This window comes from Quercus robur, chromosome 1 (assembly GCF_932294415.1).
Source record: "Quercus robur chromosome 1, dhQueRobu3.1, whole genome shotgun sequence".
Taxonomy (NCBI): Eukaryota; Viridiplantae; Streptophyta; class Magnoliopsida; order Fagales; family Fagaceae; genus Quercus; species Quercus robur.
The window spans coordinates 26,506,738-26,519,509 of record NC_065534.1 but is presented as its reverse complement, the minus strand read 5'-3'; the positions used below and the strand labels follow the sequence as shown (position 1 = coordinate 26,519,509).

The following is a 12,772-nucleotide window of genomic DNA, read 5'->3' as shown; positions in this document are numbered from 1 at the left end:
TAATAATATTTTTATTCCACCGTCAGCCATGTTAGCTTTCGCCTTTAGTTGGGTGACGGAAAGGACCTAAATGTTAGGCGTTAATTGGTTTAGGGATTAAAAGTGGTAAAAACAAAATGTAGGGACCAAAATAGAAACAGGGTTAAAATGTAGGGACTAAAAGTGCATTTACGCCTAAATTCTAATTCCACTAGAAAGGAGAAAACAACATAAAATATAAAAAATATAGGGTAAATTTCATTAACTACCCCTGAGGTTTGGGTAAATACCAAACAGGTCCAAAACTTTTTAAAACTAACTAACTTGGTCCTTGAACACAATTTGGTCCCTAAACGGTGTCAAGAACGTTAATCATTCTTGACTCTCTCTTCTTTGTTGCTTCTCTTGCCCCTCTCTCATTCTATCTCAGAACAAAAAACAAAACCCCCACAACCCACAGATCTACTAGTTGAGACCACAACCACCACCTAAGTACCTCACCACCATCGCTACAAAGCCACGCTCACAGCCACCCAAATCAAACCAATCTAAAAATCCACGGCCAAACCAAACCACACTAAACCAATTCTAGCCATCTAGCCATGCAGATTTGAAAGGACACCCACCAAATTCAAACACAAACAACATTGAAGCACAAGAGAGTCCAGGTTTGAATTCATACCCACAAAGAATTGTTCACATAAACAGGAAACACACATCACCCAAACAACACACACATTGTTCATAAGCCCACACCCAGAAACACCAGAAATTTCATCAAAACGCAACTCTTCTTAAACCTAAACCCATCATCAATGAGACCCCCAAACAGAAAACTACCACCACCATTTCAAAAAGAAAAAAGAAAACCAACCCATAGAGAAATACCAAATCAAACACAGCAACCAAACCCAACAAATATCCAAGACAATCCTCAACCATAAAGTAGAGAAACCAAGATTCAAAGCAGAATGTGGTGGCAACTAGCAAGCAACTCTTGCCGTAACAACCTTGTGGAGACCATCGTCGACATCCACTATGGAGACCATTACCTTTAAGCTCCTCTTAATCGCCTTCAAGAACATTGCCATGGTGTTAGGCTCAGTGGAGAGTGGTGTGGAGGATCTGATGGACGACTTGGCTGAACAAATTTATGATCCAATGGTGGAGTATGTGAAGGGGCTTAAGGATGATTCTATGGGTTTTAATTTTTGGTCTGAGATCCATGAGAGAGGGACATCAGATGAGAGAGGAGAGAGAAAAAAGAGTTAGAGAGTGAGTAACATCCTTGTTGATAGGCCAAAATTGGGAATTAAGCCCATTTTCCTAACTATATAGTTAGTAGGCACGGTTTCAAAAGTATATATTTTTCTAACATCTCGAGTTTCAAAAACTCAATTTTGGGCTATAAATCGAGTCTCAAAGACTCGGTTTTCATGGTCTGATCACGTCTGATGTGACATTTTTTCCACGTAGCATCTACTTGGAAATCGAGTCTTTAAGACTCGATTTATAACCCTTAAAACACCCTTTACACCTTCTCATCAGAGAAGAAAGAGAGAGAGAAAAAAAAAAAAACTAGAGATAGAAACATGGGTTGTAGTCAGTCGAAGATGGAGATCGGAGTGGGTGGCTTCAGATTGGCATGGGACCATGGGTGGGTGGGTTTCAAGTTGGCGTGGGTGGATTTAGACCAGCGTGGGTGGCTTCAGCTCGGTGTGGGCCGTGTGTGGTCGTGGGGCCGATATGGCGATAACTTGGTTCATTGCATCTCGGATCTTGAGGTGTCGTCCTACGGAGGAGGAGGAGGAGAGCTTGGCTAACGACGGCGAGGAGGAGGAATTGTGGCGGACTTGGCGGAGAGCTTCAACGAGCTTTGTGGAGTAGTTTCTTTGCTCCGATTCGGATCTCCATCTGATCATCTCGGGTTTTGGATCTGATTCTGGATCTCGCGTCTCGGTTTTTCTATGCTTCGTTCACTTCAACTCTTCTTCTTCTATGTTGAAATCCAGGTTTGAGATCGTAGACTCCATTGAAGAAAACAATTTCACAATATACCTCAGATTCTTTCTCTCTCTGATCTGATTTGAGTTTTCTTAAATTTTTTTTTTGGGTATTTCTTTGAATGGCTTGTACATGACTAAGACTTAAATTTTTTTTGGCTTATAAATTGAGTCTTAGAGACTCGATTTCCAGGTGGACGCCACGTGGAAGAAACACCAAATCAGAACACTGAAATCGAGTCTTTGAGACTTGATTTATAAGCTCAAAATCGAGTCTCTTAGACTCAAGATGTTAGTAAAAAATATAGTTTTGTAACAGTGCCTACTAATTATATTGTTTGGAAATCAGTGTTAATTCCCAATTTTGGCCTTGTTGACACCGTTTAGGACTAAACTGTGCTAAGGGACCAAATTTTGTTAGTTTTAAAAAGTTTTGGACTTGCTTGGTATTTGCCCAAATCTCAGGGGTAGTTAATGAAATTAACCCAAAAATATAATTTTCTCCCTTAACCAATCTCCATCAATAGTTAATAACATTTATCACTTACTATTTTGTAATAGGTGTCTACTATTCAAATGCTCTGTCTTGAAAGAGGTCAACAAACACAAGGTTCTTTACTAGTGTACATGAAATTATTATTGTAGTTGATTATAAGTTTTGCCAATGAAGATCAATATATACAAGTCCCTCTTTATTGAGCTTTAGTCCGTTTGAATTAAGGGGGAGGAAGGGGGACTAGAGTAGAGTAGATTTAGCTAAAAATTAACCTATTTTTAGCCAACTCTACTTTACTCCCCTCCATTCCTCTTCTATCTAAACATGCCCTTAATGTAGCAATATCAAATACTATGATCAATTTGGAATCCATACTTAATCTATTCATTCTCAAAAAGGTAGTGGTTCTAATAAATTTAAAAAACATAAAGTAGACTTTGAACCCTCAATTCCTCTTATAAATGTGGATGTAAATATAGAAAAAAAATAAAAAAATAAAAATTTTATAGATCGTAAAAAAGATTTGGATCTTACTAGATCCTACACTCCATATTGGATCTTGCTAAATTCCTACACATTTTAGATTTTACTTAAAGATTTGAATCATCTTGAAATTTTAGATCATAAAATGTAAGATTTTAAGATCTAAATTGGGATTTTAGTTAGTTGTGTTACTGTAAAACCACATCTCAAATAGCGGTGCGATTGAGTCCTCAAAATGAACATTCAACTGACAATGCTTACCCCTGGATTGAAGGTGAAAGCTCGAAAATGTGTTAAAAAACACAAGAGCTGTTTAGACTTCCAAATTAAAGCTACGGCTCGATAGATTTTACACTAACTTAATTCTAAGTGCGGAATAGTGTAAATGTGAGCGGATAAACAAACAAGCTACTCTAATACATATTCATATAATCATAGTAGTAAAATGAAATGTAAAAGAGTAGGGAAGAAGAATGCAAATACAGATAACATGCCGATGTGTTATCGAAGAGGAAACTGAAGAACTCGGCGAAAAACCTCTTCGTCGCCCTCCAAGAGGTAATTGATCCACTAGAGAATTAGTTGGGATACATGGGTTAGTAAGAGACCCTCCAAGCCTAATCTACGCGCTATACCTAAGCCCTCCAAGCTCCTACTCCAACAAGGTTTCTCGGAACCGTGTCTTATCTAGCTCTTCGGATCTCGCAACAAGTTCCATGTTGCATCTGCCATCCTTGGCTTCTTCCAATGCTTTCCAACAGCATCAAACTATCACTTGATACTCTGAAAGGGTGTGATAAGTGTTTGGGCTATCAATCTCTCAATGGTATGGAAATGGAGAGGTAGGAGTCGAGGAAAATCCATAAGCTATTGTGTAGAGGATTGTGGGTATAACAATCTCTAACTCTCAAGGTGTTTGGCTAGGGTTTTCTCTCAAAAGCACTCCTTAATATTTGTGGGTATATATAGTGTGGGTATATATAGTGTGGGTACAGAAAGTGTGTATCAAATAGCACAGTCTGGCAAAACAAAATGTCTCGCGGGTGTCTCGCAGGAAGGCCTTACTTGCGAGATACTCGCGAGACACAGCTGTCTCCATCTGTTCTGACTCTTTGCATTCCAGTCATGTGCAGGGCACATGCATTACTTCGTGGGATGCTAAGTCGTGAGATACCCGCGAAAACCTCTTCAGTCTTCAATAGTTTGAGTCTTCACACTCTCTCTCTCTATCACACAACCCTTACAATCAAATCCCACAATAAATACAGGGTACAAAAGATTGAATAAAATTACAATCAAATTTGGTAAGGAATTAAAGCCAACAAAACACATAGTTGTAAATCACAACTTTACAGAAGGTTTTGTATAATAGATTTACCACTTAATTTAATTAAAAGGGAAAATTAAGAAAACTTCGAAAAAAAAAATTATTAAATGATAGTTAAATTCACATAATTGTTTCAAGAATGAAACTAAAACCAAAAGTACATACCTTTGGTACTAGTTATAATCTTAAAAGAAAGATTACATTACTTTTGTTCCTATAGATACACTTTAAGAAAAAGGAAATTAAATCACCTTGTTTCCTAATTACAATATAGAAAACAAAAATTACATAGATGAAACATTTAGAAATTGACATCCAATTTCGTAAGCTAACTAGGTTATGAAATGGTATAGTGTTAGACACTCATTTTGTTCAATTCAAAAGTTGATCTTCTAGAACTTTATAGTCATATCATGTTATGAACAACATACATCCCTTCATGTCATAATCATTCAATCTTATCACTCATCATATGAAAGTAAAAGTCAAGTTCATCATGCGATCAAAACCATTTTGTATATTAAATCCATGTCATGATTATAATTTAATCCTAACACGTGTTCATCACATATATCATTTCATCATCTTGCATTTTATCATGTCAATTTTTGATAAAGTAGCATATGTGAATATTTACCCCATGTCATCAGATTGAAGCATGTTGTAATTAAAATAAAGTAGTATAAAAAACTACTTGGGTTTAAATATTTACTTTCATGCACTACCTGTTGCAAAAGACGTGGTGGTAGATTATTTTCGGTTCTTAAAGAAAAGCTGCTGCCCTCCCCTCCTGTTGATCCATGAGTTATTCCCTGTTTGGATGAGAAGTTGTGCCTTGGAGGTATTTGATTGTTGATTGAAGTTCTTTTTACTTCGGGTAATTATTGGTTACTTTCGGAGTACCATAAATGCATATTCTCTCATCTCATATAACTGTGAGTCTCATTACTTAAATTTATGATAGAACCCACAATTCATGTGAGGGGGGGAGTACATATTGATGGTACTCCCAGAGTATTTAATAATTTTCCTTTTACTCCAATGAAATCTAATTAATTAAGATCAATTCATTTAAGAACTATTCAAATTTAATTAATGGGAATTGCTAACAAATACCCTTAGACATTAGTTAACAATCCATTTAAAGAAAGTTTTTATGGAAAAAAAAAAAGAAGCAATTAATGTTTTAACATTTTTTTTTTTTTTTTAAATTTTTTATGAGCGAAAATGGTAGAAATTTTATTAAGAGACAGTATAAACATGTATAGGTATCACTAGATAAAACTCTAGTGTTGGGGGACAATCAACAAGCTAGACAACACTGTGATGTCCCAAGAAAAGCAAAATTGGCAAAACACGTAAAGTAGAGTCAAGCCTACACTCTTTGCGTTGCATTTAGACGTTGATATTCTTCCAGTAGTCCCATTGCACTGTCAAAAATATTCTTTGGATGTACCTGTACCTGCTCAAAGTAGAAACGATTCCTGGCATTCCATATCGACCAAGCCGTGATTACCCATTTCTCCAAGTCAGATGAACCCAGCTTCTGTTGCAACATCTTGAACAATAGAAAAAAATCGTCCATTTCATTTCTGCACTTCTGGATTGTACCTCGGAACAGAGCCCAGACATTTCTCGCAAGGGGACATTCCCACAACACGTGACCAATTGTCTCATAAAAGTGGTGTCAAAATTTTCTTAAAATAAATTATTAACCAATATCCTTAGAGCATTTGTTAGCATTATCCTTAATTAATTTTAATCACATGGATTTAACTATAAGTTTTAAGAATGCTTTTTAATTGTTGAAACTTCGTATGGATTGATCTTTTGAGCAAGTTGTTTCATTTTACCATCTAGTATGCCGTTTTGATCATTATGAACTTTGATGTAATTTTGAATTGATTACTTGCTCATCTAGCGGTTTTAGATGATAGTATTACCCTGTAATGGTGAAATTACTATTTTACTGATTTGTGAACCAACTCTCAGTTGGAAAATGAGATGTCTAAACTTACAAATGGTTGCTAACTTATGTTATTTTAAACTTAAAAAAAAAAAAAAACGTTAATTGAAACTAATAAGAATATAGTTTTTGTATTTCTCAAAAAAAGAAAAGAAAAGAAGATAATATAGCTTTTGTGGATAAAGTAACTTGACCCAACACTAAATAGATCCTGATTAAAGAATCTATCTTCTCAAAATAATTCTAATTAAATCAAGTTATTTTCTACAGTACAAATTCTCTAAGTTACACTTCATTAGTTAATACTTACTAAATATATAGGTATATAAATACTTTTATTAAAATTTTCCTCATTACATGGGTTAGCAATTATTTTATTATAATAATTAATAACTAAATTATAATTGAAATTCTATTATTTGACTTAATTTTGATTATAAAATTGACAATTTATATTATCAATAAATTACAAATAGTATTTTTTTTTAACAAACAGTAATTTGATATATCATAAATTTATTTACAAACTTACCCAATCTAATCTCAAGTATATACAAGTATATTTTTTTATATATGTGTAAAACTATATATACTTTAAGCGAATGCCATACTCACGAGTTCTTTAAAAATTATGTTTAATTTTAGTTCGTTTAATAGTCAAACCTAAAGTTGGGATTAAACTTAATTGGTTTTGTTTTTATTTTATTTTATTTATTTTATTTTTTTTGAGAACCACTTAACTTGTTTTGTTAGATGAAAGAACATAAACAAGGTTTGTCTGTTTGGTTTGGTTTTTTTATTTTTATTTTTATTTTTTTGGAAAAAAAAAAAAAATCAGGCCTGCCAGATGGGTCGTCTAAGATGTTACTTTGAGCTATGGATAATGGATGTGTTCACTACGGACGAGATATAAATTATAATGAAAAGAAATAAAACTCCCACATGTAGTCTTGTACTCTACAATTTCCATTCCGTACCTAATCAATTATTTTCAATCCAAGCCAGATTTTTTTATTTCATTTTATTATATTTATTTACTTCAAATTAAAGTAATCCAAACTTTTAAAAGTATTCCCGTTATACGATGCGGCGATGCCTATATTCGCGATGACTTGACATGGGGTCATGTTGTGAAAAGCACATTAAAAGCCTAAGATTGATTAAATTATTGTTAGCACTTTATTTAGTATTTTTTATTTTATTTTTATAGAATGCTCTATTTATTGATCAATGCTTAATTTTCCATGCTTTGCCAAAAATAGCCTTGCCGTCAATTGGTTCCACTCTTCCAATACAGTGAATAATAATGAAGTAATTTTTTTAAGGCTATATTTGTTTCAGTGATAAAGTTTTTTTAGAAAATGAGTCATTTTCCTAAAAGTATTTTCTATAAAACTACCCCATTTTTCTTTGTTTGGTTACAACTTTAAATGAGTTAAAAAACAATATTTTAATTTCCTTTATTTAGCTTATTATGAGATAGAGTTGTTTTTCAAAAATATTTAGTGAAAACAATCTCTAAAAATAAGCCTTACTTTTTGTGTTAACAAAAAATAGTTTTCTTTTGACTACTTTTTTTTGATGCTATCAAATACTAAAAACATTAAAAACTATATTTACACAAGTTTGTAAAAACTAATTTTATTTTTAAATTGGGATGATGAATTTGAATTTGGACATTTCATTTGGAGATATTAAGAGGAACTTTTTTTTTTTGAGAAAAAAATATGTATATTTAATAGTATTTTTGAGAGAGTTTCAATATATGACGTCCGCTTTTAGTATAGGTGGGGATTGAACCCCATATCTCGTATTTAAGAGGAACTAATTAAATTAAAAAAACTTTTAGCATGATGAGGTAATGGCATTATTATGATAGATCATATCATGAATTTAATTAGTGACATAGAGTATGTGAGAATTAGAAATCTCATATCGTTGTACTTTTGAGTTTTGAAAATTGAATTATTACTTAGGTTATGTTTGGTAACAGTTTTTGTTTTCTATTTTCAAAAACTTGTTTTTGGGAATATAAATAAAAAACATTTTTCTTGTATTTTTGAAATTAAAAACTTATTTGGTTAGTTGAAATTAAAAAAAAAAAATTTTTGAAGAAAAAAATAGAAAATACTAAAATATATTGCTGCTAGGATTTAAACTCTAATGCTAATTCATTAAATAAGACAGATTCATTAAATTAAATGCTTATTTTCATTAACTTTTAGAAATTAGAAAAAAAACTACTTTTTGTATGTTTTCAGTTTTCTTCACAAATTGAGTTTTGAGAATAGTTTTTGTTTACCATCTATTTTGACTTGCTAAACAAGTTTTTTAGTCTCTAAAATAAAATAATTATTTTTGGAAGCAGAAAATAAGGAGAAAAAACAGTTACCAAACATACCCTTATATTTTTGAGTTTTGCATATTGAATAGTTACTTATTTCCACACGTGGTTGTTATTTAGTACATAGAAAAAAAGTTGTACTCTTGAGATATTGAATAATTATGTATTTTTCCATGTGAGGTTGTTATTTAGTAGAGAGCAAAAGAAAGAAAAAGACTTGTTATTATTAGCATGCATTTTTACGTGGGAATAAAGTTTGGTTACAAATTTGGTTAATATGACTACAACTTCTATTAATAAAATTAATATGGCTACTATAGGGGGTGGGTTTGAGCACTTCTTCTACTGGATAAAAGGTCTCAAGCCCAACTAGCCCAATACAATAAATTTTTAGAGGATGGGTTTAAGAACTAGGTCTTAGTCTAAACTACAATCACTAGACACGGTCAGGTGCGGGCTGAGCAATAAGGAGATGGGTTGAAGTGTGAAACTTTGTCCTCGGGCATTTCGTCCGAGGAGCTTTTGTATTATTCTTCTTCTTCTTTCAGTACTAGGTTACAGTGGTTTTCAAGATCACACAGACTGCTACAGTTTTCTCCTTTTTCTCTCCTCTTTCTCTCCTCCACCTCTTTTTCTACGATCCCTCATTCCTGAAGGGTCTCTCACATTATATACCTCTTTCCAGTCGATCTTGACCCTCCATCTGTTGATCGTGCAGGTCATTACTCGAGTGCTCGTCCCATCAGTCACCTTCCCAAACCCTTTGTGAGTTGCGGCAACCAAGGCCGCACTGTTCAAGGGCCCTTTTCTTATTAATGCGGCCAGAATGTTAGTTGGGTGCATTCAATGCGGAGGTGACAGTTTCTCCTTGAATTACTCCTACACCATATTCCCGTGTGTGTCCTATTGTACTTGTCCTTTCTTCTGGGGGTGCTCTGGGAAGCTGCCTTTGATGGCGTGCCGTTCTTTCCTTCTGGGGTCTGGAGTGGCGAGGACAGGATCGTCCTCGGCAACATCTCTAGGCCATTTGGGCTTTCTTTGTATGTCCTCGGGCATTTTTTCCTCCTCGGCGCGGGCTTTGGGCCCAGTACAGAGTGGGCCGGGATTGTCAAGCTCTTTGGCCCCACAACTACATACTTTGAAAATTTAATTGTTTGGATTGCATCTTCTTTATGTTCTTAACACAAGTCAAATTTTATATCAATCGAATGTTATTTACAATTCAATCCATAAACTTAGTTTTTATGCATAATTTTAAACTATAAAAATTTGAAATTTAAACATTTGATTGATGATATAGCTATTAATCTTTAATCTTCTGAAAGTTTTATTAAACAGAGGACATAAGAAGAATATGTAATATAATGGTAGATTTATTAAAATTCACATCCAATAAAAAAAATGGAATAGAGTTGTAATTTTAGGCTACAATTAAATTTGTTGTCAAACTTTGTCCTTACATAGTTCTCCTATTTTATTTTATATTTTTTTTAGTAACTAAGGTTTCAATATGGGTCCTTCAATCCATTGTTTAGGACCCAATTTCTTACAGTAGCAGTTTCATTTTACCATTTACAAATAGTTTATTGTCAACTTAAGGTATTGCGCCAATACCGATGACATTGAATATTAAAAGAATAGATTTACCCTAGTATTCTTTGTTTGCTATTAGTATTATTTAATTTCAGTGCAACAGGCTCGAGTTCATTTTACGTTTTGGTGAATAAGGCCCGAGTTCAATTGTCCGTTTGTGATACTTTCTTCCTTCACTACAAGTTTGTGATACTTGTTTAATACTTACAATTCAGTTCCATTGGCAACGCTTGGATGCATATTATAATAAATCAAGGTGTCAGTGTATAGGAAATGGTGTGTTGTTTTTTGTGTTTTAAAAAAATAACTCTCGGTTGATTACTTGAAATCAGAAATCGAGGAATAAAATAAAACTGGTAAATAATGTACGATAAGCACTCCTAAGTCCCTAACCCCATCTTGAAAGTTTTATTTTTGGTTGTTTTTTTGATAAACATCTTGAAAGTTTCCAAACCTTCTCCATATCATAATTAGAAAATGATAAGGCTACAATAATCACTAATTAATAATAAGGCTACAAGCTGGGCTACGCTCTTCATAATTCGACTAGTGCTAGCAATTTATTACCCTATCTCGTATTATTATTATTATTATTTTGGGTAAATTATCTTGTATTATGAACATGCATGTAATACGAATTGAGACACCATAACAAAAATGTGACATAAATAACTCCTTTCCTAGAAATGTGTCAACAAGTAAACAATAAAGTCCGCCTCTATATATAGACTAGAAGCTGCCATGCATGTCATGTGAATTAAAATGTAATATGAATTGAGATACCATAACAAAAATGTGACATAAATAACTCCTTTCCTAGAAATGTGTCAAAAAGTAAACAATATAGTCCGCCTCTATAGACTATAAGCTTCCATGCGTGTCATGTGGGAAATTTCATTTCCATGTATATAATATTATATTTGAAGTAAAATTAAATAATAAAATAAACCCCACTAGTCTTAAAGATTATTTACAATTGCAGTCATATAGCATTACGAGGCGGCTTAAGTTAATTAGATTACACTTAGAAGGAAGGGCATCATATTTAGACCAAATCCAATATTTTGAAATTCACTCATAGGATACTTTGGTCATTTTGCAATCCATTATAATAATATACTACATTCTACTTTGTGTTCGTATGAGTACGGTTGTTCCTATATATAACACATTGTCCACCCTTTGGTCACATTCATATTTCATTTTCATCATACCAAGAAAGAAGAAAAAGAGAGTCCCAACTCACAATCACAAAGAGATTTCCCAAATTCGATCAGTTTCGCACACACACACAAAGAGAAAATTAATCCATAGTCATGGGTAACAGTCTAAGGTGTTGCTTGGCTTGTGTTCTTCCTTGTGGAGCTCTTGACTTGATCCGCATAGTCCATTTGAATGGCTACGTAGAAGAGCTTACAGGTCCAATCACTGCTGGTGAGGTCCTTAAGGCAAACCCAAATCATGTCCTAAGCAAGCCATGCTCTCAAGGCGTTGTACGCAAAATCTTAATACTCTCACCAGAGGCTGAGCTCAAGAGAGGAAGCATTTACTTCTTGATCCCTTCATCTTCTTTTCCAGAAAAAAAAAAGAGTGGCAACAAGTCCTCCAAGAAGAGCAAAAAGTGTCAAACCAACAATGATGTCTCAGAAGACTGTGATCGTTACCTAGAGAATGTCATATCGGAAAAGAAATCCTCACGTAGAGATCGTAGAAATGGCAGAGTTGGAGTATGGAGACCTCATCTTGAGAGCATCTCAGAAGACTAGTATAGTCTTAAATACTAAAAATTCTTTTTTTTCTTCCAGCGATAACCAAAGTGGGTTCAATCATGCAATGGGGCCGGTTTTGATTAATGTACGTGGGGTTATTGGTTTTGTGGATAAGTTTTAATTACTTTGTTTGCCTTTTTTTTTTTTTTTTTTTGTGTTTCGGTCTGTGTATAATAATGGCAGATCGGGATTCCACAATTCATGAGGTCATGAATCCGTTTGCTTCTCGAGAAAAAAAAATTTATGACGGAGAGAGAAATCTTTGTACTAAAAATGAAATTGTATTTTACACACCCTCCAAAAGTTGTAAGTAAATATGTTTCTTTTTTTCTCTTCCTACAAATTTATTTCCTTGAGCATGAGAAGAAAATAATTGGGGGGACTCTTAATATAGTAGCCCAAATTGAGTTGAATTTATATGTGTTTTGTTGAATCTGTGAGATGGTTTGTGTTAATTTCTTTCTTCTTAGCCTCATTATGATTAAAACCATTGGGTCCTGAAATAAAGTTTAAGCAAAAAGTTTGTGTTGTGCTTGATCAATAATCATTAATAAGAAGGCGTTAAGCACAGAATAGTTGTAATAAAAGTCACTAGTACTGTCCCATGTGATTTTATACTTCTTGTTTCTTTCACCCCATTTTATAGCTGGCATATGAAATTATGTATAAGATTTCAAAAAAAAGAAGTGGGTTGAATCAAAATTTACGTATTTTTGGTTTAGAATTACAATTTTGCCTTTATTCTAAAGAATAAATATATATCCTTTTCTTTTTTTGGCTGAATGAATAAATATACATCCTTATTCCTTTAG

At 33.4% G+C, this 12,772-nt stretch overlaps 1 protein-coding gene across 1 annotated transcript; it reads left to right on the top strand.

Annotated features, from left to right (window-relative positions):
• Window positions 1-11,375: 11,375 nt before the first annotated feature.
• Window positions 11,376-12,373, top strand: LOC126727508 (uncharacterized). Its single transcript, XM_050433190.1, has one exon. The coding sequence runs from the start codon at window positions 11,508-11,510 to the stop codon at window positions 11,955-11,957; it is 450 nt and encodes a 149-aa protein (XP_050289147.1). The 5' UTR covers window positions 11,376-11,507; the 3' UTR covers window positions 11,958-12,373.
• Window positions 12,374-12,772: the final 399 nt, after the last annotated feature.

What these genes read in the sequence shown, in the direction of transcription:
- LOC126727508 (XM_050433190.1), top strand. Translation starts at nt 11,508, where the DNA reads ATGGGTAACAGTCTAAGGTGTTGCTTGGCTTGTGTTCTTCCTTGTGGA.